At 51.4% G+C, this 27,995-nt stretch overlaps 1 protein-coding gene across 4 annotated transcripts in view; it reads right to left on the reverse strand.

The window, feature by feature from the left end:
• RALGPS1 (Ral GEF with PH domain and SH3 binding motif 1) overlaps positions 1-27,995 on the reverse strand; it is a 226,031-nt gene that overhangs the window by 153,368 nt on the left and 44,668 nt on the right. For all 4 annotated transcript variants that reach the window (XM_037493464.2, XM_037493463.2, XM_037493467.2 and 1 more), the window contains exon 4: positions 25,101-25,151. In XM_037493464.2, coding sequence (XP_037349361.1) covers positions 25,101-25,151 — 51 coding nt within the window. The remainder of the gene's footprint in view (positions 1-25,100; positions 25,152-27,995) is intronic.

Consider the following 27,995-nt stretch of genomic DNA (forward strand, 5'->3'; position numbering starts at 1 on the left):
AGGCTGGTAATAATAGAAGTTTTGCCTCCAGTTCCTGCTCTTTATTCTCCTAACAGGGGAGTTTCTGGAGAGGTCTGTGGGCCCACACTGTTCCACTCTGCTCCCTGCTCCACTGACACTGTGCCCACTGCCTGCAGGACTCCCCACAGCCCAGCCCCTCGGCCCCCACACCCAACCCCACCCTACCTTCCGTTCTGCCCTTGCCGCTTGGCACTCGCACTCAGCACCTTATTTTCCAGCTGCCTTCCTGCTCTTCTGGCACATGTCCCAGCCCCCCCTAAACCTGTCCAGGGTCTTCCGTGTCCTTCCAGGCCTACACTCCCTCCTGAAGGTCACATATACTTGCACAGTTTCAACTGCGTGTCTATGTCCAGCCCAAGTTTCCCTCCTACGCTCCAAACCAGATTTCAGCCTCCTCCTGCAGCCCACAGGCATCCCAAAATCAGCAGGCCCAGAACCAGAAGGGCATCTGAACAGCTGCCTTCAATGAAATCATGAAGGTGAGCTTCTCTGAGACATCCGTTCTGACGGGCCAAAGACGACATTTACTATGAAGAAACTACAGCGGGGGCGGGGGGATTCCATGACCTATGTGAAAACAACTTTGTCCTACCGCCCCCTCTGCAAGTGTTCCCGGTGGCAGCGGGAGTCAGCACTGCTCGGAGGCACACAGAGTTGGCCACTGTGTCATCACACCGCTAGGAGGGGCTGGAACTGGGGTTAAAGCCCCACACCAATTCCAGAGCCCAAGGCCCAGTCGGTGTGAGAAAAGCTGGAGCTCAGAACAATCGGCAGCAGCTCCACTGGCGACGGGAAGCGAAAGGGGCTCGTCAGCGACTTCAGGCAACACATGAGGCAAGGACATGCCAGATGCTCAGGGGGAGACACCTGCCAAGAAGCCCCACCCGGCGGGGCACATCCAGCAGGGGGACTGGGCAGCTCTAGCAGATCCTGGCAGATCTGTATACACGTCACTAGAAACACAATAACTAGCTTCGTATTCTTATACAACCTTAATGAGGTTAATGAGACAACCCTAATGAGGCCATTAATCAAATGTGCGAGAGCAAGATCGCTCATCTGTGACTTTGAAACAGGTTTCAAAAGGGAGAAACTGATTCTGTCATCTGTCCCTGTAACCAACCCCGAATCACTTACAGTTCTTACTGTATTACGTTCAAAATAGGTGAGATGGTCACATGGCACAGGACACAAAGCACTTTCCTCCCAAGACCCCCTGACAAAGCACGGAAGAGACTAAAGCCTGACGAGCGAGAGATGGGGAGAGGGGTCAAGCCCTCAAACAAGAGATGCCCGCACAGCACTGGGAACCAGCATGGCATGTGATGTAACGTTGTGATCTCCCTCCATCCCTACCACCCACCGTGTATGGCCTGGGGGCACCTAAGAGAGGCACTTGGCTCTGAGTCATGCTGGACAGTGACTGCAGGACAAATTAATTTTTGCCACCTCCATGCAAAAAGTAGGAGGGGGAACGGCTGCTGCTCTGGCACCCCCAAAATAAAGCCCCCCTCTTGCTGGCATGCGGATCCTGCTCAGCACGCAGACCCATGGTGAAGGGCCACCCCCAGTCCTGCCAGTGCCACCCAGCTCTCCGAGGCAGACTCCTGGCTCAGGGGAAAGAGCAGGCGGGAAACAGCAAGGACAGGCAGATGCCACCCGCCACGGGGCACATGAGTCTACACCAGCAGAATGAGAGAAAAAGACCAAGGTGAATGGGTGAATGGGGAAATGACCTCAGGTAAAAGGGTCAGTTTAGAAATGGAGAAAAAAGTTGTAACTTTCTAGTGTGCCCAGGCAATTGTTAAGAAAATGAAAATGTATATAACCCAGTATCAGGCAATTGGTGAGGGAGCAAAGGAGAATCTGGGGGCCTAAGGTCACCAGCACCCCCCTGAGCTGGCCGCTGAACAGTGCTTACAACAGTCAAAGTGGTTTGTTGACCCTGAACCTTCAGAGTCCACGGAAAGGACAGAGCGACGGACTGAGTTGTGGCTCGAAGGCCCAACGCTGCCGAGTTCACCTGACGCGCAAACGCACGGCTGAGGGTGGTGGGGAGCGGACCCGTGCAAGAAAGCTCCGGAAGCAGCGGGGGAGCCCCTGGATGAAGCCGGCGAGACAAGAGGCAGGGGCTGCCGAGCCCACCCTGTCCAGCTCAACCAGTGGAGACGAGCAGGCCCGGGAGGCTGCCAGGAGCCGGTCTGGATATCCTCTGTCAGGGCATTATCAAGCACAGGGTGACTTTGAAACAAAGTTTAATAGATCACAATGTTACAAAAATGAAACAACGGTTACAACATTACATTGTAACTCTAAAATTAAATTTTAACAGTTGAGTAACTACTTCAAAATATTTTTTAAAATTTCATAGTCCTAACCTGCACCTTCTGACCGAGCGGTCTTGGGAAAATCAGGACCTGGGCTGGAGCACATGCCTGCCCGGCAGGGAGGTGCTAAGGCTTTAAGGAAGTGAAAGGCAAAGGGGGCAGCAGCTAAGTGGGGAGTCAGGAGGTTCATGGAGGGCTCCCGCCAGACACCGCGTACAATGCCCTCGATGCCCTCCCTGGACAGGGAAGGAAAGGAGGGTGGGGGCGGGGAGGGGGCGGGGAGGGGGCGGGTGCCAGCCACCGAGCTGGAGAGGCGCCAAGACCATGGACGCGGCCCGGAGCCCGGCGTGTGGTGGACGTCAACACAGGCGGCCACACTCAGCCCGGCACGGGGCAGCCGTTCTCCCGCTTCATTCCCCCAGGTGGACGCCTGAGGCGCCCCGGGACCCACGCCCGCCGGGCTGTGATGGGCTGAGGCATCTTTAACTCATTTCTTAGAGGAGGAAGATGCTGGATGATGACAGGACGAGGAGAAAAGACAACAAAGGAAGAGGAGAAAAGGCAGCAACAGCAGTAACAGTTTATGAAACGCATCTCCGTTCATTTACCAAGTGACGGTCCGTTTCAGGAAAGACCGCAGCGAACAGCACAACCCTGCGCTTGCTTTTTTACACTCTCCAGGAGGGAGGAGAGATGAGAAAGGGCAGGAGTCAGAGGCCGTGAGCCCCTGCTCGGGACACGCACAGGACTGCAACGCAGCTGGCTTGGGGGAGCTGTGCATGCGGGGAGGCAGCAGGCTCTGCGGGCCTTTGGAGGAGGCCCTGGGCAACCGAAGTGTGAAGCCCCGAGTCTCAGAGAAGCGCAAGGCCGCCAAGGCCGATGGGGCCACAAGCCGGTAGACAGAGGGAGGGCGGTGGGCGGAGGGAAGGGGGCCAGGTCAGAGCCCCACCTTGGGGGCAGACAGGGATCGGATCTTATTCTGAGCTGGTTGTGAAGGCCCCAGGGGACTGAGGCTTCCCCTGTGCGCAGGCAGCCCGTGGGCCTCCCCCTGACCCCCTGCCCTCCAACCAAGGACGCGCCCCTGCTGTCCTGTGACCTGGTTTATACTCTAATCATGTCCACGGGGAGGACCATTTCTCATGTAGAGTAACTGGCTTTAGTAATTTGAAATAAACACCTGCCGGGGAAGAGGCAGGACGCAGGCAGAATGAGCATGAGGGCCAAAGAGGGTCCCGGCATCCCTGGCCAAACCACAAAGAGGAGGAGTGGGGACAAGGGGGTGCCCTCTGTGGAGTTGGGGGGGAGGGAGGTCAGCGAGTGAGCGGAAGTCATTCATCTCTCTCAGCTTGCAGCCACGCTGCGTCTATAGAGCAGCCACTACTGCCTCACCAAGTCTCTAAACCACCATGTGCTAAGGTGCAGATTTAGGGTCACGAAGATGATGCAAACTTCCCCAAACATTCCCTTTCCAGGCCTCGTTCTGCGCAGCCCTGCACGATGAGAACCAGCTGTCCAGGCAGCCGCCAAGGCAGCCCTGTGAACTGTCTCCCGACCGCGTGACGGGCGGCCAGGCCAACAGCAGCGCCCGCCCGGCTGCCCGCGTCCCCAAGCCCCAAGCACGGTCCCTTTTCTCCACATTCCTGGGAGATGCTTTTTTCCAAATAACACCACTCACATGTTCTCTTTTTAGAGAGTATACTCTTTGTTTTTCTGATTTGGGACTTCGTACATTTTCACTGTAGAGAATGTGGGCCCTACAGAAAGCCCTGAGAAGAAAACGTAAACCACTCCTCAGCCTAACACCCAGGAAAACCCAGAGTGTACATTTTGGTCACTGCTAATGACAGTTTCAACAATGGGGAGTACAACTGAGGGTCGCTAAGTGCCAGGCACTTAATTAATGGTCTCGCCTACATCTAGCCGTTGCTCACCGAGTTCTCACAACAACCCAGCGAGAGGAGATGGCGCTCTGCCCCACTTCAAGAGGAGGCGCTGGAAACTCAGAGAAGCTCAGTCCTGATCTGTGTCAAAGTGAGAGCCAAGAGCAAAGCTGGGTCCATCAAATCAGGAGCCCAGACTCTTAGCCACAGAGCAGCCCCGTCCAGGGAGGTGGCCACTGCCCCTCACAGTCTAGGGGACATGTGAGCGTAAACACACACGTGCACACATGCATACGCGCGCGCTCGCGCGCGCGCGCACACACACACACACACACACACACACACTGCTGCTCTCAAAAACTGAATGCCCTCCATGTCTGTGGCTTGATGACCTGCCTTTGCTCTTGCTACACTGCACACATTTTCTCACACATGCCCCCCCAGAAGAGTCCCTATCACACACAATATCTCCTTGAAACAGTTGATGATTTTGCTTTTCCTCTGAGCTCCGGGAGAAAATCAGGCTTGTCTTCCACTCAGGCACTTGCCTGCATTTCCCAGCCATGCACAGCTCCCTGCGGCATCCACCTGGCCCCCGCAGGTTTCAGCACAACCCCTGCCTCGCACCCTTTGCGCTGCGGAACACGGGAGGTTTTTCTGGAAGTACCTGCTTCCTGGGAAGATGCAGCTCTGATGCCTTCCCTTTTTTGGCCAACAAAAACTCTGCTAAGTCTGGCGAGCACGCTGAGAGCCACACTGGAAATGGGAAAAGTGAACTCAGAAGTTCCAGAGCCACATGACTTTACCAGGGAGTCCTCTCGGGCTTTTAAAGAACACATCGTCTTCATGCCAAATAACTATTCCAGAGCACTGGAAGTAACGGAGGGAAGCCCGAACCCCAACGCCTCGCAAATACAGTAAAAGGAGGAAAAGAATCATCCTCCTTGAACGAGCAGGTTTGTCTAAGAAACACAAGAATAAGCCACTGTTAAGAAAACTACTAACACCATGACAGCACATAAAGTAATCTAAGAAGAAAAAAGTGATACGATCCTCTCAGATACTGAAAGGTAAGAACAAAATGCAACATTTATTTGAAAATTTAAAAAGAAAAAAAAAAAAACAGAACATTTGAAACTTTTTATTTTTTAGGATTCATTTTTATTTATACAAGAACTGGGGTACAGGCCAGAGACACGGGAGGGTGAGCGGACCCACCAGAGATAGAGTGGGGAGCAGAACAGATGGATGGACCCAAGACACCGCTGAGGGGAGCAGCAGGCGAGGCAGGAGTGGTCCGCCACGCCATGCGGGAATCTCCCTGGCCGGCCGGGAATCAAAACCATACTGCAAAGGCCGCGGACAGCCCCACAGCGCCGCGCTCAACCCCCTGCACCACTGGGGAGGCCCCCCAAAAAGAACATTTTACCAACTTAGTAATATCTATCTTAAAACCACAGGGAGAGACAGGTCAGGAATTTGAATTAGAATCACAAATAACAGGTGGTACAGCGTTTCTCAACTAGATTCCTGATCTGAACCACAGAAAATGATTTGAGTGACTTTCTTAATTCTCCTAAGAATAGCATGTTCAGTCCATACAATAGCCCTTCGGCCATAAGGCTTAATTCTCTCAGGGATCCTGGTTAAGAAAAGCCTATAAGCCACAGCCCGGCGCCGGCCAGCAGAATCTTAATGCGAACCAGACACTTTGAATTTTCTCATAGCCTTTTCAAAAAGAAAAAAAGGGTGAAATTAATTAACAATTAACTTTGTTTGACTCAATATATCAAGTGTTATCTTTCGACCTGAAATCAATATAAAGGATTGATTAAATGGTTTACCTTTTTTTGGTGCAAAGTCTTTGAAGCCTGACCTTTTTAACACCTACAGACACCTTGATTCAGAAAGCCACCTCCCACCACCCCACTGGACAGCACAGCTCCACCAACTGGGAGGCGCGACATTGAAACGTGAGGTGCACTTATTGAAAAAGAGGGGCAGGGGACAGAGAAGCCCCACCAGCGGGGCCAGGGCGAGGTGGGGGCCAAGTCGGACAGCTGAGACCAGGGAGCAGGGCCAGCCTGGGACACGCACAAGGAAGCCCTGACAGGTGGTGAAACCGCCTGTGACTGACCCAGGTTCTTTGGGATCCAGTTAACTCAAGGCCTGTCCCTACCACCACGCTCTCGCCCCCCTCAAAGGGAGGTGGAGCTTGTTACAACGGGCCAGGTAGGGCCAGCTGCAGCCGTTGGAGGAACATGGGTGACAGATGGGGTGGAACTCATTCAAAAAGGATTGAGAGAGACAGAGTCACAGGCAGCTCACGCGGGCAAGTTGGAGTTCTTATGACCCCCTAAGTCAGGAATCCTGGGTTCAGATCTCAGCCGTGCCCTGATCCCCTTGGGCCAGTCCTTTCCACTACAGGGGGTCGGTTTCCTATCTGTAAACTACGAAGCGCTGGATGATGTTTGAAATCCTCCCAGCCCCACTTCCGAGAGCAGAAGCAGCGGTCACGTGTCTGGCATTCTATAAAGACACTATTAAGTAAGACCTTCTCCCTGGAGACCGCAACACTGCGGTGCTTTTCTTTCTGCAAGTGTTCCGAGGGGGTGTATGAGAGGCCCAGGAGGGTGGGGGCTCCCGGGCACCGTCCCACGGGGATGAAGTGGACATGACGATCTGGTGAGGCTGGAGACAGGAAGCAGCTGGGGGGAGGCAGTCTGGGGTAGATGGGGGCGGATAAGCAGGAAACACACAAGGGACCGGCACAAAGTCAGGTTCCAAAAAGAGGGAAGAGAGAAGGGACACCGAAAGGGAGTGGAGAGAGGACGGGGAGGAAAGCGAGAGGGCAGGGGGAGAAGGCTTTCAGAAGCAGAGGGCTAAATCCCAGGCTGTGAGGTGGCCCCTGGCTGGGCTCCAGAACCCCCCAGGTGGGGAGGGATGGGAGGCCCCACTGTGGACCGCGAGTATGCGGGGCGAGGGGTGGGGGGATGGAAAGTGAGAAGCGGCACACACAAAACGCCCGTTTTCCATGGCCCCCAAAAAGGCCGTGCCTGAAGGTGAGCACATCGGGAGCAGACGCAGCCCTCGGGTCAGACCCAAAGAGGCAGCAGGGGCCACCTCACACCCGAGACCCATGGGGGGAGGCGGAGGCCCAAACCAAGGGGCCCTGAATCTCAGCAGCCAGGAAGTTAACACAGGGGGACATCCCCAGCCCCGAGGCTCTGCCCCAGGCTGGGGGGCCTCAGGGTCCTGTCCAGTGTGGCCCTTGCCAGGAGCTAGGCTAGCAATTCTTCTGACTTTATGCCCCTTAATCTTTTAACAGTGGTGCCCATCAGGAAGGGCGAGTATTACCCCCTCCCCCCACCCTTACACATAAGCAAGCAGACAACTAGCTTGCCTAAGGGCACGGAGCAAAAAAATGACAAACTGGAACTGAAACCCAGGCCAGCCGGACTCCAGAACCAGCTCTTCATTCTGTCTCCGGCCCCTGTTTACTCAGTAGCACCCGCCAGTCCTCCTGAAGAGCCTCCTCTGTGCCAGGACACTGTGCAAGGCTCAGGGGGCAGAGCAGGGAAGGAGGCATTTGCTGTCCCGTGGATAAGACGCTAATTATGCTCGTGTCACACAGGGCCTAAGGACCGGGTCAGAGCGCCCTGAGAGTGCAGGCAGCCAGGTATGGAGGGCAGGAGAGGGGCCTGGGGCAGAGGGTGCACCGCCAGGCAGGGGCAGAGCGCACCGGCCTGGGGGTAAATCCTGCCAGGAGGCCAGAGCATGAGAAGCAGAGAGGTGAGTGGGGAAGGCTGGAAGGAAGCTGGAGAGGAAGGGATGAGCCAGAGCTCCAGGGCTAGACACCACCGTAAACGCTCTGAAGTGACTCAACAGTGTGGACAGATATTTAACAACTGCTGGTGGATCACTGAGCAGGATGGGGCAGACATGGGTGGAGAGCTGCCCTCACTGAAGCTGAGTGGGGGACAAAAGGGCAGCCTGAGCTGGAAGGTGGGGGTGGGGGGCCCCGAGAGATGTGGAGGAAGGGGGGACAGGGTGCAGGGACTGACCAGCACCAGAGAATGTGGGGGAGGGGCCGTATTAACAGACGCCATGTTTCTAGCTGACCAGGTCGGCAGGTGAGCCGTTCCTGGCATGGGAAACACAGCAGGATTCCGGGAAAGAAATGCAAGTTTGGTTCAGAACATGCCATGGTCGTGGGGTGAGGAGGGCTTCATGGGGTGAGGAGGGCTTATTGGGTGAGGAGGGCCTGTTCCACTTCTTGAAGAAAGCACAGTCCTGCCAGTGCCAACAGAACCAACTTCAGCAAGGCCCGGGCATGGCGTTGGAGGCCTCCCCAGCGGGCCCACACTCCGCTCTGCTCCGCTGTTCGCAACACCCTTCCCCACTCCTGTGCAAGCCACACTAACTGGCTCACTGTACAGGCGTTTCCTTCCCCGTCCTCACCCTGCTCTCTCCACTGAACGCCCTTTCTTCCCACCTTGTAGCCGTCATACCAATCTTTCCAGGCAAACAGGACCCCTCCTGGCACCTGCCTACTGTCCCCAGTGAGAAGCACCAGCTCCCCCGGATAGCACTTAGTCTTCCCCTTTAGTGCGGCCCTTGTAGATATTTACAAATAGTTCTCGTCTTTTCCATCAGACGAGGTATTCTCCACGCGCCCGAGTGCCTGAAGCTCCGGCTGGGAGCCTTGCACATGGCCAGTGTGTGCTCCAGGACTGAACAATCAGCACAGACTCCCCGCCCCATCCAAGCTGGCCCAGGAGCTTAGCCCAGGCAAGCCACAGGACAATCACTTGGAAGCCTTTCTCCTCTATTATGTTCAAATTACAATCCTCCCAGAGCCTCAGCCATCTGGCCCTGCACATCAGCCTCCTCCGGTCAGACTTCGAGGGCTGCCTAAACCTGACCTCAGTGTGTAGGCGGCTGAGCACACTCGGCTATGCTGACCACTGCCACATCACAGGGCAGCGGATGGGGCTCCCACCACCTCTCCCTCCCCTCGGGTTCACCCCGGGTCTGGAACAGGACAGTGGGGCGCTGCGCTGCAGGCAGGGCTGGCCTCAGCCTGAGCCCTGAGGCCCCAGGCCCAGGAGGAGGCATGTGGGGGCGGGGGTGGGGGGAAGCTCTGTAAAGTGGGGCAGCTTTGGGGAGAGTCAGGACGAATCCTGCTGCATGGGAAGCCTCTGGGCAAGGAATTAGAGAACTGGCCCACTCCAGTTTCTCCACAACACGAGGGGGAAGGCGGAAGATGACAATTCACCTCAGGAGAAGGTTTCATCCAAGAGCCTCTTATTTTCCACCAAAGGAAAAGCCACTTTACATCTAAAGATTCAAACTTCCAAGACCTACACTCAAGAGAAAGAAAGCATCTCTAGTCATAAACTAAAAGTTTACTTTCAACTTTCCTGCCCCGAGAGAGTCAGGGCCCCGAGCCCATCTCCCGAGCAGCTGGGCCCTGCCGGGTCCTCCGGTCTGGCCGGAAGGCAAACACACCGGCAGTGCGTAATGACAAGCAAACACTAATGAATTTCGGGCCATGTCTGGTGCTTACATTTATGGATCATAAAATCATCCGGTTTCTTCCCACCCTGTGCAGACCTGCCAGTGAGGCAACCCCAACTATTTACAGGCTGGAGGGGCTGCCAGGACCACTCTTGAAGAAGGGGAGGGGGGCAGGACTGCCTATTAATACGCCCACTACACACAGACGCAGAGTATGCTCTGACACTCAGCCTAAATCTCCATGTGCAAAATCCCATTAAACACTATTTATTTTTTAAACATCTTGGGGTGGAAGAGCGTCCGCCTGTCTCAATTACATACAGATAGAAATCTAGTCAGAATTATAAAAATGGCTTTTTAAATGCAGCCAGTTACAAATAAAGGATTTAAATATGCAATTAGACTTTTCCAGTTAGATATATAATTTGTCTAACACATCTCTACTGAAGCCTAAGCATCTAGAGAAAGGGTATTTCCATAAAAAATAGGTTCTTGGTCTGGGCACACCACACATCCCCAGCCACCAGGGCAATCCCTCATTGCCAGTCCAAGGCAGAGTCTTGGTCTTGGTCCTGGTCACACTGCCATGGCCACCCAGGGGGAGGTGACCCGGGACTCCTTCCACCCCAGAGGAGGGGGGGGGGCCGCCTCCACAGAACCCAAAAGGCCCAGGATGGCGACTGGCTGTCTGGGCTCCTCCAGAGACCACTTCTATGCCTCTGGAGCCACACTTCAGAGACCGCAGCAAGGATTACTAATAAGCAGAATGGGCCCTACATAAGAGATCTTTCTTAAACATGTAAAGCTCGACTCCTAATGGCCAAGTGTCCCCACAGCTGACCCAGGCTGTCTCAACATGAACGATGCAGGGCTCATTAATTTTCATTCACCCAACTCCTCCCATGGTCCCCACCTCTACCTTCTCAGGCTCCATCCCAAAGCCTGCACAGCATGACCTCGAAAGGCATGATGGGAGCAGATGTGGATGCAGAGCAGGAAGGCTCAGGACAGCTCAGGACCAGAGGACATGGAAGGGTACTTGCCTTGCATTACTCAAAATTGGGGAGTATCCCCCCAGCTCTTGACGATTGCAACTTCTCTGGGAACATCACAGGGGTGGACGCCAGGTAGCCACCTTGAATGCTGTGAACCTGACCCCCAGTATGCCATTAATAATTCCCAGTGTGTAGATTTAGAACCCAGATGGGAGAGAACAGAATCATCCCGCAGGCCTTAGGGGCCCTGGGCCCCCTGTCGCCAAGGAGTCACGGGAGCTGACAGGTGGCTGAAAAGGAGAGATAAGAAAGGATGGGACGAGAGATGCAAGACCAGCCTGTCCAGAGTCCAACTTCCTCTACTTCCAGGTTCCGGGAGCCGACTGGGAGATAAAAGAAAATGTATACATTGACCTCTGCCCCGATTGCGGGCACACTGTGTTTGGGACACTTCAGAGCCCCTGAAGCCCGTGTCAATTTCTAAAGTAGTAAGAACACTATTAATTTCACTTGGGGTGGGATTCCAGATGGAGACTGCATGACAGACAGAACAACCCATGGCTGCCTTGGAATTTCAGCAGAGGGGCTGGAACAGTGAATGGGTGACTATGTCTACACGAGGGACCCCAACAGGAGGAGGATTGCAAGCTTCCAGGTGGGTGAACGCTGTCCATGCTGGGAGAGTAACCCACCCGGCTCCCCAGGGACAGAAGCCCCTGCACTTAAGACCCTCCCAGGACTCCACACGCATCTCTTCATCTGGCTGTTCATCTGCATCCGCTATCATTTCTTCGAAAAAAACCTGGGAAACATAAGTGCTTCCCCCAAGTCCTGTGAGCTGCACTAGAAAAGTAATCAAGCCAGAGAAGGGGTGTGGCAACACCCAGTGTGTAGCCAAATCAGAAGTTGTGGGTAACCTGAGAACCTACTACCTGCAACTGGACGCTAGACAGACTGAAGGGGGACGTGAGCCCTTAACTGTGGGGTTTGACATTATTGCCAAGTAGACAGAACTAGGACATCCACCTGCTGTTGCTGAAGTACTTAGTGTAGGGAGAAACTTCCACACATTTGGTGACAGAAGTGTCCCAAATGCAGTGTAGACATTTGTGTGAATAACGGGGATTCATGGGAAAGAGCTGGGTTTTTTTCCCTACACAAGAGGTAGAAAACTAACTTTTCCTGTAAGCGGCCCATCAGGCTGACAGCAAACTCCATCCCCACCTTTTTTTTCGGTCCAGAGGCTTCAGTTGTTTTCTGCTTCTTCATCCAGAAAACCTCCTGACTCACCTGGTCTCCCAGGTTCTGTTCTCACAGGCTGTCAGCCTGGGTGGCCACAAGGACAGGCAAGGAAGGGAAGGCCTGACAAAGGCCAAGGCTGGGAAGTTTCTCTCTTGGGACACAAATCAAACAGGGCCCCACCAGGTGTTTAGTTCCCAGCTACACCCCCCACCCCCACCCCAGTGTCCCAACCCAGGGACACTTTGACCTCTCAGGAGTCTCCAGAAGCAAAATAGGGCACCTTTACAAGCCTGGGAGTTCTCCCAAAGAAGCCAGGCCAGCAGCTTCTGAGAAACAAGAATTCTGCCTGAGGGCTTATGCAGATGCACAGAATAAGCCTCTTAAACCCCCAGATTTAAATCCGCTGAAAGGGTTTTCTATTCCTAGGCCTGCTCTGGCACTGGGCATCTCGGGTGGTGTCTCACAGGCAGCTCAGTTCAACACACACAAAGCCAAACTCTCCCCACCCACTGCCACCAGGCAGTCACCCACTGCCGGCTCTCTGCAGCATGACCCGCCACGCAGTCTTGAAGCACAGCAACTTTTTATTCATCGAGTCACTGAAGATCTACTGAGCAGACACGACGTGCTCAGACCAACACCAAGCATTTCACAAAGACACGAAGACCTCCGGTTTCACAGTCCTCAGACCTAATGATAGCAACAGCTCCTCCCTAGTAGAACCTGAGTATGTGAGATTTGCACCCATTTTATCTTAGCACTAAATTTAAATGAAAAATCTTTTCAGACATTATTTCTACCTTATTTTTTCAAGTAAAGGGAAAAATCACCGCCACCTTCTTGAGAAGAACCAACTAAAGAGAGCGGCCGTGAGCTGTGCTGGTGCGGGCTGGCCCAAGAGGTGGTGGCCAGGCTTTGACACAGGACCGGGAGCTGGACCACCTGAGTTTGAACCTGAATGCACCACTAACCAGTCCTTGGACCCTGGACAGACTGAGACCTCACCGACCTCAGTCTTTTCTCTTGAAAACGAGGAGAGTAAAGGCATCTGCTCGGTGACAGCTGGGAAGACTCAGCAGACCAACTCATGGGAAATTCACGTGGAACACACAATGAACATGCGATAAATACACCTCGAATGATTATCATCACTACTGAACATAAAGCCGGAGCTGTGAAACACACCTCTTGATCTCGTAAAGGCCCGACTCCCACCAGAAGTCGCCACCCACATAGCCCGCCGTTGGGAGACTCGAGTGTCAGATGTGGGGGTCAGCACCCTTCTCCAAGAGCTTTCCAGCTGAGTCCACATCCATCATTTCCTTTTTTCTCAAGCTGCCAGGGAAAGCAATAATGTCAAGGTCTTCTTCACTAATGGGTGTCCCCAAGACAGGATGTAAACCCAAACTCCCTCTGCGTGTTTCCCTAAGCAAAGAGCAGTGCTCCCAGACATCTCTAGGCTTCTGCCACAGAGGACGCCTTAGCATGACGGGGCACTCTGGGCTGTGCAAGCATTTCTCCCTCCTGCAGGAAGTTTGCAATGTGGCCAGTCCAGTCTCCTCATGTAGAGGGCAGCGTGGTCCATTTGCCCATTTTTTCAGAAATGTCTATAACAGTGAATTGAAAGATTTACCTTGTTCACCAATAATATCTGGTGAATAAGGCAGGCCATGAATGAATTCCTCTTGCTCTGCTTTCCCTTACTTTCAAAGAAAAGAAGAACTTCAGTCTGCAGCTGAGTTAAGTTCTTCAAGACCTGTGAAGTCCTTCATGACTTGGAGGGCCAGTAGACTCCCGGGCAGTCCGAGCGCTTTACGTGCTGCTCCACTTCACAGCAAAATCCTCTGGGAGGCAGCAACTCAAGGCCCCAGCTCTGGGGAAACTGCAGCAAGGCCCAGCCACAGTGGCATGTGGACCTTCTTGCTTCATCAATGCTGGAAAACCAGGTGTGTTGCCAAACAAAGCAGATGCTTCATCTGTGCACAGAGGGCCTGACGTTCCTTTCAGTCAACATCTCGGTTGGTACAAAACTGTTCAGCATTTGGAAGACTTGCAAGTTTCCCAAAGAGGTGCACAATATAAGGATTCTGCTTGGATGCTGACACCATGCAGGTAATGGGCGCCGACAGGAGTTGGTTGCACTGACACCGTATCAGCAGTCTGTGCAAAGAATTGCAAAGAAAACGGCTCAGCTGCCAGCTCTTCCATGCCCTGCTTCAGAACGGAAGACAGGGCAGCTACTCCAGCAACGGCATCATCTGACACAGGAGCTGCTTTAATTGCCTTCCTCCACTCTGAGCCACAGCTCAGCTCAGTCATGTCCAAGTTACATGGCCATGCCACATTCTCTCCTGTCAGAGTGGCTTCTTTCGCCTGGCAATACAATAAGTGATTTTCAAGGGTATTTCAAAACAAGGCTTTTGTACTGGGATAAATCCAAGTTTGGAGAAATTTCCAGCCTTTCCAAGTCAAGTCTCCTTTCCCCAATATGGCCCCTTTTCCCCTGTGAATCTGCAGGAGGTAGGTTCTCCTCCCCCATGGAGCTGTCAGGGGAAGCATCCCATCGCTGCAGCCTGAACGCCTGGTTGGGAGAGTAAGACGTAAGATTACGGAAGTGTCATCACATGCTTTCCATCTGACATTTCCTGACTTGGCTGGGACCCACACAGGCATTGAAGTGAGGGTGGATGCCGTCAGAAAGCTACGGGCCTTTCAAGGAACAGAGCCGGCAACAAAGCAGTGACGTCCTACACGCTTCTGTTGTAGAATTATAATGTGATTTGAGAAAAGAAACTTTTCCACAAAAGAGCGTTTCCCCAAAAAAGAATCTTTTGATTCTGTCTATGACAAAGCAACCAACATCAGGTTACCTGTAACAAGTGGATAAAGCAACAAGAACAAAGACCTAGTTGGCTATTTGAAGATGCTAGAGAGCAGCCAAAATGCGAGGGCCTGAGGCCCTAGAGAGAAGGGGGTGCACGGAGGTGGAGTCTGAGTTCTCTGCTGTTGGGTCCTCGACGACACCAAGTGCTGGCAAAGGTGCAGAACAACTACACTCCCACACACTGCCCGGAGGAATGTAAATTGGTGCATCCACTTCTGAAAATAGTTGGGCAGCATCTATTTAGCTGAACATACATATTTCTTGTGGCCCTGCTGCTCCTCCCTGGATATTACTACTCAAGAGAAGTGAGTGTTTGTGTCCAACAAAAGACACATTCAAGGATGTTGACGGCAGCCTTATTCAAAATAGCCCAAACTGGAAACAACCAGCATATCCATCAACGTTGGGAAGGATAAATAAAATATGATCTGTTCCTACAATGAATGGGATATTGTACAGAAGTGAAAAGGAATAAAATTCTGCCACACACAAACACATGATGAATCTCATGGATGTGATGTTCAGTGAAAATGGTCAGATAGAAGCACGTACAATATGAGGCCATTTCTATAAAGTTCAAAAAGAGAAAAAGCTACCATAAGTGGTAGAAATGAGGCTTCTGGGTTGTTGGTGTGTTCCAGATCTTGATCAGGTGCATGGTCTGTTTATTTTATAAAAATGTATTGAGTTGTACCTTTAATATTTCTGCAATTTATTATACTTTTAAAACTCTCTTTAAAAAAAACAGACTTCAATGGATAATTGTTTAATGCAAATGCAGTGGTACAATGTGATGTGGAGATTATTATACATATAGAAATAAAATGGATGTCAACAATGTTACAAAAAGGGAAAGAGGTAAATAGAAACCCACTGTTATAAATTTCTTAACAATATACATAAAATTATATATTATCACTTAAAAGTAAACAGAAATATGCAACTTGTGTCTGGAGAGAGAGAGAGACCTGTAAGACTGAGCCCTCAACCTGTGGAATCCGATGCTATCTGTAGGTAGATAGTGTAAGAGCTGATGTGAATTAAGGGACAGCCAGCTGGTGCTAGAGAATTGACTGGGTGTGGAGAAAGACACATGCACAAACACACACCCTAGAATTGGTCCTCCACAGTAAAATTGGGCGCAGAATCCTGGTCGGAACCTTTAGCTATGAATGTAAAACTTCTATAAAAAATAGTCTATTTAAAATGACTGGATCAAGACGATGTGGCACATATACACCATGGAATATTACTCAGCATTCAAAAAAGATAAACACATGCAATTTGCAGCAACATGGATGGCGCTGGAAGGGATCATGCTCAGCGAAATAAGCCAGAAAGAAAAAGAAAAATACTGGATGGTCTCACTCATAGCAGGAATCTAGAAAACTTAAATAAGGAACCAGGAAAATGAATAACTATAAGAAAGTGAAAATCAAAATCAACAAAAAACTATGAACCAGAGACACTCTATGGGGAGTGGGGGGCGGGGAGGGTGAGGGATTGGGGTCAAAATAAGGGGATTGCAATTGTATGGGGAATATAAAAATAAAATTTATTTTTAAAAAATAGTCTATTTAAAAAGAAAAAAACAAAAATAAAAAGCTTTTCACAAAGAAAACTCCAGGGCCAGGTGGCTCGGCTGATAAAATTTACGAAATATTTAAGAAAAATGAATCATACCAATTCTATAAAAACTCCTCTATAAAACTGAAAAGGAAGGACTGCTTCCCAATTCAGTCTATAAAGTCAGTATTACATTGATACCCAAACCAAAAAAGTCTTTATAAAGAAAAGAAAAACATATGCCAATACCCCTCATCATGTACGAGGCAAAATTTCTAACAAAATTTTAGCAAATCAAATTCAACAACATACAAAAGACTTCTATAGTGTGACTAAAATGGGGTTTTATCACAGGAATGTAAGGTTGGCTTAACATTCCAAAAATCAATGTCATTCTCTAGAGCAACAGATTGAAGAAGAAAAACCATATGGTTATCTCAAGAGATGCAAGAAAAGCATTTGGTAAAACCCAATATCCACTCCAGATAAAAATTCTTAGCAATTTAGGATTAGAAGGGGACTTCCTAAGCCGATAAAAGGCAGCTCACATTCATTCTTTCCAGTAGAAGATCATGTTTCCTCTTAAGATCGAGGATAGGTGTTGTCATCACTTATACTCAACAGTGGGTTAAAGGCCGTACTGGTGAAAAGGGCAAGAAAAAGAAATGAAAGCATCTAGTTTAGAAAGAAAGAAGTAGACCATTATCACCCTCAGAGACACCCTCACCTGTGCAAAAAATCCTGTGGGATCTACAAAACAGTTTAGCAAAGGTATAAGGTGCAAATTTGATTTATAAAAATCACTCATATTTCTATAAACTAGTAATGAGCAACTGGAATTTAACTTAAATAACATTTACAACAGCTTAGAAAATGAAACACTTCTACTTACTATTTCTTAGTAAGAAATACTCATCAAAAGGTGAGTAAGACCTATAGGTGGAAAATTACATAACATTTCTGAATTAAAGAAAACCTAAATACATGGAGATAAACACTGTTGTGTTCAGATGACTCACTGTGTTAAGATATCAATCCTCCCAAATTGATTTCCAAGATTCAATGCAGTCACGAGCAACATCTTAGCACACTTCAAAAATTAAAGAAACAAACAAACAAAACCTTAATCTGATTTTTAAGTCCTCATGGAAATGCGAAGGACTAGAATGGCCAAAACCATCTGAAGTAGGACCAATTTGAAGGACTTGCACTATCTGATTTCGAGGAGAGTGAGGAAGCAGGGAGGGAATGGCACGGGCACGAGGAAACGATGCAGGTGATCGACGTGTTTCCGACCTTGATTTGACGATGGTTTCACAGGAATAGTCTTATATCAAATTGTTGACTTTAGCACACACAGCTTATTCTGGATCAACTATGGCTCAAAAACTTGAAAAAAAATCTCATACAGCCCTCATGTCCCGGTTTTGAGGTAGCCACATTATCATCTCTGTTTTCAGACATGGAAACAAGGGAAAGAGATTAAATAACTTGAACAGTCACACAGATACAAACCTAGGTCCTTCTCTCTTCAGGGTCCAACCAATGCTCTTCTATCCGCCTTTCATTCGTTCAACAAGGACTGACAGGTATGGCTGGCTGCATGCTGGGCCGCTGTGGTTGGGTCAGGGACAGCAGGGACAGACGAGGCCCCACCCTCAGCACTGCTGGCCCCGGCCCTGCTAAGCCTGACATGATAGCAGTCTTTTGCTCCTCTATTACATCCCTGACTTCTTCCGAAAGAGAAGACATAACTTCCGAGTTCCTGCCATGCGCCAGGCTGTCTGCCTGGACGAATTCCATCAATCCTCACAACACTGGGAGGTGGGCATCGTGCCCACTTTACGGATAAGGAAATGGAGGCACGGGGAGGGAAGGGACTTGCCTCAGAAGCCTCTGTTCTCCCATCTCACTGAACTATCCAGAACCACACAGTTGCTTCTGCAACAAGAGTCCAAACCAACCCTGTTTTCCTTGCAGACAAAATCAGGACCAGGCGCCAAGTCCCCACGGACATAAACAGCTGTTCACCAAAGGTTCTGTTTTGTATTATTAACTCATTTAAAAGGAAATTTGGTTTCTAACCAGCACTAATGTCATATCCACACTCAAGAACGGAGCAAAAATGAGTCTGGAAGTTGCAAGTGTTAGCTTCCCTGGATCAAACGTGCGCTGGCCGGGGTCTCCCCCCCCCCACCCCCCGCTGTCCCGCCTTCAGGCAGGGCTTTCTGGGGTGCAAAGAGGGACTCCAGTCTCCCTTTGTCTCCATCATGAACGGGCCGGGAGGCCTCCTCCACTCAGTCGCCACCGAGACGGGCAATCCTGCGGCGGACAGAGCAGTTACTAGGAAACAGGCAGCAAAGAACAAACGCAGACTGGGAGCCGTGGGGGACAAGAGGCAGCTGTTCGGCTTCCGGTGCGAACGGGCCAGCATGCTGAGGAGCCTGACACTGGCCTGTCCTTTCCCGCCATAGCCCCAAGTAGAGGGCACCCCCTAATACCAACTTCAGTTCTTTGAACAAAGGGAGGCAATACAGAGGTCAAGAGAAGTCAACCGGGTCTTAGCATCATCACCACTAAATGTATCCTAAGTGTATAATAAATACCGTCAGGCACCGCACTAGGTCACGCACTAGGTCACGGGGTGCAGGCTAAGCTGTTCCAGGCGATCCCTGTGTTCATGAGTGTGTAATCCAGGAGGGAGACAGAGTTGAAACAATTACACTTTCAGTCATGGTATCTGGCACATGGTGAAAAGCGCTCTACAAAAAAGGCAGGACATGGTGGGGTGAGGGGGACCATGAGGGGATCCTGCACTTTCCTGCGATCTGCTCACTGCACCCCCTGGGGGTGAGGGGAGGAGTCACCTATGAGGAGCAAGAGAAGTGCATTCCCTGCGGGCAGGGCGGCAGGGCACCTGGCACAGTGCTCCCGCGCGCCTGGCACAGTGCTCCCGGGCAGCATGGCGCTTTGGGCCGGGCTAGGGCTGTGGGGCGCTGCTGGTCCACTGCACAGGGCCTGGCAGGCCGGTAAAGGAGCCAGGTCTGCACCCGAGGGGCAGTGGGTGCCTCGGAGGGCTCCAAGCAGGGCAGGGCAGGGCCACATTCAGACTCTGACTGCAAAGAGCAGCTTGGAGCAGTGTTTGAGGTGGGAGAGGTGAGGACAGGGGCAAGGCTAGGCCAGCCTGGGAAGGGAAATGGTCTGAGAAAACTGCCCAGCGAGTGACCCGATGAGGTTTTATGATGTCAGTGAAACCAATCTCCTCTTTACAAATAACTGCTTACTGGCAACACAATTCCCTTCTCCCAGAGCCAAACACTGGGATTCCAAGGAGCAGCAAAGACACACAGGGTTTGTCCGACATCCAGCACTGACCTCGGCTTTCTGGAATGCCCGCTTCTTCAGAGCAGGCGGTCAGCATCCAGACAAAAGGCCAGAGGGCCAAGTTCCTGAAGCCACAAGCAGTACCTCCCCTGAACTGCAACGTGTCACATGGCCCAAAAGGAAACCGTCCTGGGGGAGGGACCCTTCCACTCCTGTAAGCCCATCTGGCTGTCTCCCCACTTGGGGTCCACTGAGCCCCCAAGACACCATGGTTATGTCTTCATCTGGACCTCAGCCCGCCTACCTCCAGAGACATGGATGTGAACCCAGGTCTGAAGGCCCCAGTGCAGAGCCCTTCCCACTGTGGGCCTCCTTGTGGCCGCTGGCTGTCATGCAGGCTTTGTGGAATGTCCTATCTCTGAGGCACAGAGGCCGCTCGAACTAGGCACAGGTGAGAAATAACAGCCACAGTTAGTGGGAACTTAGCACGTCCAGCCACAGTAAAAACTCTGATTTCCCACAGTTTACATGTGAGGAAATTAAAGCATAAAGAGAAGGGGTAACAGAAAAAGTCAGGGCTAGGGAGAGTGAAGGTGGGACATGGCCTGTGTGGTCAGGCCGGCCCCGCACTCTGCCACTCGCACTGCGGGGTTACTGGGCAGGGCAGCTCAGCTCATTTCAGCATATTCTACAGACAGCAGCCCCCCTTGATGCTGCTCCACCTGGACACCAACAACAAAAACAGTTAACCTGGCCTCTGAGGAACCAGTGGGCCTTCAATGCCATGGGCTGGGAGACACACAGGGACAGACCGGGTAGGAAGCCGGTGGGGACAGAGTGCCCTCCTGTAAGTGTTGCCCCCGGCAGAACTCCTCTGCCATGCAGCCATGCCCTGGGCTGTCCTGCCGCCAGGAATCCACCCAGTCCTTGCCGTCCAATGGCCACAGTGGCAAGGGGTTAGGCTGCGGCTTGTAAGTTGCACACAGCTGTGAGCTTTAGGCCGCAAAGCTGTTTCTGCATCGACTCGCCAACTGTTGATAAAACTGGTCCCATGTCACAGTCACTGGCAATGGGGCAGCTATGGTCCCATACATGCTCACTTCCATTCTCCTTGCTCTCTGCCAATCCTTATCGCTTCTGTCTAGCTTCGTTGACACCCTGAGACCATGTTCTTGAGGTCTGTCCCCCTCGCAGCAATGAGCAGAAGTCATGACCAGCGACAGATAACATTTGGCATTTGAAAATGCCAATCTTCAAAAGGCTGAGCTCACCAGGCAAAACCTGGCACTGTGGGAAGCGGCTACGCCACGCCCGGGCACCCTGGTACAATGTCCCCTCTGTCGGAAAGCCTCTCTCAGCCATGCACCCCACATGGAGAACGCTCCGCCTGGCACCTCCCCTCTCTTCAGCATCGTTCCTTCTGCACTCAGTCAACAGCTAGTGAGTGTGGAATATGTCCCAGGCACTGGGGTGACTCCGGAGCCTCAGGAGGCAGACCTCCAGAAGCAAGTGAGTGAAGCCCTCTCTTTTTTGGCCTGGTGCTTCCAAAGACTTTGGGGGCCAGCCTAGGAGGGAGGCCCACCTGGTGCATGAGTGGTTGGGACTGAATATAAGAAAAGGAACTGAAAACAAACAACTGCAAAGAAATGTTCAACTTTGGCCAGCAGTCTGCTGTAGTAATGCTGATGCTATTCAAAATTTTAATAGGCTGATGCAAAAAATTAAGTATTTCATGTTGTTGGACACCAAAACTAAAAATATATATACATAATTCAAGGAGTTAACAACGCTGTAACATTAGATGTGGATCAGAAAGGATGATATTATATTAGGTTTCTACAAGATGATGTGGTGTAACAAGAGCCCTCAGTCTCAGGCTCACCACAATGAGCTTGCTCACTGGCCTGTAACAGTGACCACAGTCCCACTGATCCCTGGGGGCTTATGGGGCTGAACCAGGTCAGGCTGGAACTCAGCCTTTGGGTGAGGCTGAGGTCATCCATCATAGCCTCATTTTGGGACTAGGGGTAAATGAGCAAGAGCTACCGGCACATCAAGAGGGCGGCCAGAAGCTGGTCACACCTCTTGCCCCCTCCTGCTTCTGTCACCTCAGCCCAGGTCACCAGGCCAAGTACTAACTGCCAAGGCACAGTGTGTTGGCACCTTGGACACAGGTCTTCCAGCCCCTGCCAGCCAACAACACGAGGGCAACCTCCAGAGAGACCCTCGGCCAAGACAACCCAGGTAAGCATTTCTGGGTTCTTCACCACAGAAATTATGGAGACCATGTTTATTGTTTTAAGCTGCTAAGTTTTAGGGTAAATTGTTACACACAGAGGACTAATTCAGTGACCAAAGAGCAAGTGCTGGTACTTAATATATCTGACCTTCAGTTTTCTCATATATAAATAGAGATAATATCAGGAGGTGTGTCATAAGGTAACTGCAAGGATTAAGTGAGTTCCCGAATTTAAGAACCCTGTCTTGAATCTGTACACAGTAAGTGCCCAGGAAAATGGGGACAGCTCAGGCTATAACCACAACCTGCATCCATTTCCAAGCCCTTGCCTGGGCAGGGAGCCAGTGGGTGTTCAAGGCAAGCTCTGGGGGGAGTGGGGGTGCTGGTGACATAGCAAGGACACACAGGCAAAGGTCTGAGTGGGCACGGTGAGCAGCCCACTGCAGGGCCCCAGATCCGAGGACTCTGATGGCTGTGAAGGCAGCAGAAGCTTTGTGTTCAAATCTTTCCCATCTAATGTCAGGGCAAGTCTCCTTGGCCATCCCCTCTATGCATGTTAATCCCGCTACCTGGAACATTGTTCTTCCAGGATCACCCCTAATAACATGCAAAAGCTCCAGGGGTCACTCTAACTCCTCATTGCCTGCTCAGAGTCTTTATGATGTCCCGAGGCAGGACTCAGAGCCCTCGAAGGCTTCTCTCCATCCATCTACTTGCCCCAGCGCCTTCATTAACAAGCACACAGCCAACACATCAGACCCAAGAGGGAGAATGAGATTTGAGAAAGGGCTAGAAAAATGACCAATTAGTAGAAGGGACTGATGCCTTCCAGGGAGACCCCAGAAGTTCAAATCCATATCCGACTCCAGCCAGCACCAATGCCCCCATTGTAGAGGATCTGACAGGACTAGAGAGGACTCACAGGCTGTATTTAGGGGGTTCTCCAGACTCCTGGAAACAATTAGCTTTGACTCCTCACCCTGCTTCAGAATCACCTGATACATTTTGACAAAGCGGATTAGACTGATCCTAGACCCCAAACCAGTGACTCAGATGCAATGGTCTAGGGTAAAATCTGGGCAGCCCCTGCCCAGGCAGTTCTGATGTGCAGCCAGGGTGGAGGAGCACCACTCCAAGCAGGATCCTGAAAGCAAAGCACCTCCACTTGACATCCTGTCACTGCCTGAAAGCAGCCATGCAGTGGAGGGACACCCCCAGACTTAGTGCCCCGGGAGAGTCAGCCTGTGCCTGGCTGTGCCCCGCAGACCTCCTCCTGCCCAACCCACCATCAGGCTGGGTCAGCATCCCAGTGCCCCAGGCACACACAGCTTCAGGTTCAGACGGAGGATAAAGATGCAAATACCCAAACTGCTCCTGGTCAAAGCTAAGCCAGGGGCACGCTCAGAAACAGCATCAGCTGAGAACTAAAGGCAACAATCACACAACTACTCCCCTGAGAGGCTCCAAGAGGTAGTGAGTTTCTTTTTTAAAATGAGGAAGAATGGGTATTCCACATTGGAAGAGAACAGAGTGCAAGGGAGCCAATTCAAAAAAGCAAAGTGGGGCCCCCCTGGTGGCGCAGTGGTTGAGCACCACGCTGTGAAGCTGTCCACAGCCTCTGCAGCGCCGGTTCAATTCCCTGCCACAAGGGAGAATCCCACATGGTACAGCAGACCTCTCTTGCCTCGCCCGCTGTTCCCCTCAGCAGTGTCTTCACTCCACCTGCCTGTTCTGCTCCCTGCTCTGACTCTGGTGAATTCTCTCACCCTCCCGTGCTTCTGACTTGTACCCCAGTTCTCGTATAAAATAAATAAATAAATTTTTTAAAATAAATAAATCTTAAAAAAAAAAAAAAGCAAAGTACTGCTCCTCAAAACAGTAAACCCAACGCATCCACACACGCGCATACACCATCACACTCACAACGCTGATGTAAATAAATCTCACCACATCTTCACACAAGTCCTGGGCACAGCTACCAATACCAGATTTCTCCTACTTAGCTGAAGGTTCTATTCCAGCTCTCGGAAGGCCTGGATATTGTCTGGCTTTCTATAAAAAATAGGTTGTTTTATTCAAAGTGTCAACAGCGACGATACTGTAAGGGAGGGCATTAGGTTAAAAGCACTCCAGAATTCACATCATGGTGAGAGCAGACACCGTTTGACATACCTCCCAACCTCCACCCCTCTTCTCTGCACCCCACTCACAGGGCTGGTCCCCTCAGCTGTGCATGGTCCCCCAGCCACACGCTCCTGGCCTCAGATGCCTGGACCAGGGCGGGACACGTGACATGCTGGGCTGAAGGACGGGTTGCTGGTCTCCATCCAGAACAGTGGCTTAAATGGGGATCAGCGGTTGGACCACACAGGCAGACAGGCAAGGAGGCAGAGAGAGGGGGAGAGAAAAGCAGAGGCGAGTGTCCCGGCCCTGAACCCCCTGCCCAGAGATTCTGTGAAGTGCCCCTTTATCCTCAAAATTAATCCCTCTTCTGCCTGTTCAGCCCCTTTGAAAATGGATTTCTCTTACTTCCTAACAAAAAAACAACCTTGACCGAAACAACCGTGAAACCTCATTATCAACGAGTTACTAAACATTTCCAGGAAATTTTTCTTTAAAGCCCAAAATCAACTTTTCTCTTTCTTGACTATGCCGTGCATTTCAATGTAAATATGTGCTTTGCTGTGGCAACTGGCTTCCAAAGTCGGAAGGTAGGCAGCCCCCAGCACCTGGGGTCAACAAAGAGCGAGCTCTCTGGGAAAACCTTCCTTCACCCCTCTTCTTGCCAGTGAGCATTATCACAGGAGGACCCCGGGGGAGGCGCAAGTGTGCAGGGCCTGGCTCAGGCCTGGAGGCTGGGCTGCCCCCGGACCCCGGCCCTGCCAGCGTGGGCCAGGCGCCGTGACGTTCTCTGATGAACCAACAGCTGGCTCCGCGCACGAGCACGTGGAGAAGGGAAAGGCCCTGCGTGCTCTCCTTAATGGGCGTGTAAATCAGTAATGCGTGTTTATAGACTTCAAGAGAGAAACGCTGGCAGTGGCTGAGCAGACACTCTTCCCAGCCTCGGCCTCAGAGGGAGAGGGTAAAGGACAAGGTACAGACCTCCGGCTGGATGGCTTTAAACACGGGTATGTCCATGAGCGTGATCTGGCTCTGCAACAGAGGAGAAGCGGGGTTAGAAGGTGCACAAGCCGGACAGAGTAACAACACATTCTTTAAAGCTGTATTTCCCCCCGGAAATAAAAATCAAGATAGAATAGAGTAGAAAATTGGTTCGCTTTCGAAAATGCCTCTCGTAAATCCTGATCCACATCTTTCCTTCTTGGGTATAAGGTGAACCTCCAATTTAAGAATTGGCGATCGCCGTCTGGGAGGTGGTCCTGGGAACGAGGGGACCCCTCTCAGTAGGGGTATTTTTATACTATTTGAGTGTTTATGTCAAGCATGAATTACTTTTGTCATTTTAAAAAGGTTTAAACACAACATAAAAAATTAGAATGCTAAACTATCTATTACTCTAAATTTAAATTTCTTTTAGTTGTGGCTTATAGAGATTGTGTATTTTCTCCTGAAGTCTGTGCCTCCTCTAAATTACACGGTGGAGGACTATTCACGCTGCATCCCCAGGCCAGCGGTGGCCCACCAACTGCTTACACGGCCAGCCCACAGCGAGATAAGTACAGACGTGGAGAGCACGCATTTGGAAACTTTTATAGCAAATGGCCATGACGTTTTTATTGTTTTTGAAAGGTTGGAACTGAAAGGCACTGCTCCTTCACCACAGCGAACTTGAGACGCGCCAATGTTTTACTAGAGAAAAATACAGAGGAAAAGGCTGCTCCCGTTGTTAAAAAGTGCATTTGGCGACAGTAGGAGAAGCATCAGCGCTGGCAGATTGGCAGACCAGGCCAGAGCTGACGGCACATGACCCAGCCGCCTCCACCTGGCCTGCCCGGTGTCAGTTAACCGACCCTCTGCAGCAGGCCGGAGCAAGGAGAGCTGAGGGCCTTTTGTGTGGCCGCCGCGTGAGAAGGCGCCGTCACCTGGACACAGGTCACCTGGAAGAACGTGGCGAGTGGGGCACACGTGGGCACTGGAATCCTTAAGGCATCGGGCTTCTGGACACAGTGGCTTAACAGCAACATTGTCTTTGACACGTGACCTAACCTCTCCCAGTCTTGGGTGCCGCATCTAGGAAATGGTGAGAATACTTCCCACCTTAAAGGGTCTTTGTGAAAATTCAAGATGAGAAGTACAGAGTACCTGGTACCTGGCAGATGCACTCTATCAATATTTACACACACACCCCCACACACAGGCATTTATCTGTGTGTGTTTCAGCACAAGAGAAGTCACATACAAGGGCTCATGTCCTGACTGCCACACAAGCTAGGAAATAAGGAACCATAATTATTCGAAAGTCCATGTTTCAATGTTCCTCCAGAGAATACTTAAAGGATGCTCTGACATTGGGCCAGCAAATATCAACTTTAAAAAAAGTCTCATGTCACAAAGCCACTGGAGAAAAATGGCAACACATGGTATGTCATGGTATAGCAACTGTGACCACAATCGGGGGCTTGGATGCAGAACGGTGGTCGGTCACCTCTTGGCACAATTTAAAGCTGGCCCAAGGCTACTGGATTCCCGAGAAACATAGGACAAGGCCAAAGCAGCAAAGGGAAGTGAGTGGTGGCTTCGGCGGACAGCCTCTGTCTCCTCCAAGGGGCTGGTGCTCTTTGTAGGCACAGAGGAGTCTTTGGCGGAGCTTGGCAGACGGTGGCATCAGAAATAGAGCAGCATGGGAATCCAGGCTCTACTACCTCCGGTTCCACCCACAGGGGCACTGACGTCAGCACAATGTAAGTCTGTCTCATAATCTGGGTGTTGAGTGGCTACTAAGTCCGAAGGCCGGTGGGCCTGGCCTAGAGCTACCAAGCAGAGCGACTTCTGGGCAGAGGCACCGACAGACTGGCACCTCTTCTGCCAGACCCATGGAGATTGTGAGCCAAGTGCTCCTCACATTTGGACTGATTCTGCCAACCTGGGGAACAGAAAGGCCTTGTGAAAACAGGAGATCTGAGCTGAGAGCTCAGTGGGCCTTGGACATCTCTCCTGCAGCTCAAGTTAACTCCCCATCCAGGAGCACAGGCAGGATATTTGCAAGGCCAGGCAGGAGAAGAACCAGAAGTCTGCTAATGTGAAAGTGGAAGCGCTTCCTGTCCGCCCTGCCATCCATGCTAGGGCTTGCTACTGAGTTCCCAAAAGATTTGTTAAAGCGGTGACTTTAGATTTCATATTTTTTTGGCCCAAGTTGTGAACATTCTGACCCTTGCACAGGCTAAAAGTTAGAAAAAGTGTTTGGGTGTTTAACTCAAAACAAACAGCAGCGATTCCCAAACTGAAACTGGACGGCTGGTTCCAAACTCACAATCTGAGGCTTTCAGGAGCGTCTCTCCCTTTTCCGTCACTCAGCTGACCAGAGAGCAGCGTCCAGACCAAGAACCTCTCGCCACTGAGGTCAAGTCACGACACTGTACTAGACTCGGTGCGAGAGAGGCTGCTGCTGAGCATCCATCCCGGAAGGGGGAAGTGTGGGCGCTCCCAGGCAGGCAGCTTTGCCAAAATGGGGTGTGGGTGTGGGTGTCCGTCGGGCCTGTCCCTTGTCACAGCCGGCTCTCAGTCCTGGAGACCCTCCTCTGCCCTCCACGGGAGGTGCCCAGGTTCTGCAGCGGAAGGGTCAGGACAGAGTTTCTCCCGTTTCCAAAGCAGCGAAGATGGAGTGTGGGGAGCACGGGCTGGAGTGGCAGCAGTGCCTGCAGCACGTCTGCTAATGACGTCTCCTCGCCTTCGGAAATAAAGTCTTCACACAGGATATCCAGTTAAGCTCATCACCTGGTAATGCATCCTTTACCCCGACCCCTTCTTTCATCTGCTCCTTCCTCCTCGCCGAGGGGCCCCTAAAATCCAGTCACTGGCCAGTCTCCACACACTACA

Source organism: Talpa occidentalis, unplaced genomic scaffold (genome assembly GCF_014898055.3).
Source record: "Talpa occidentalis isolate TD23 unplaced genomic scaffold, MPIMG_talOcc4v2.1 talOcc4.7, whole genome shotgun sequence".
Taxonomy (NCBI): domain Eukaryota; kingdom Metazoa; phylum Chordata; class Mammalia; order Eulipotyphla; family Talpidae; genus Talpa; species Talpa occidentalis.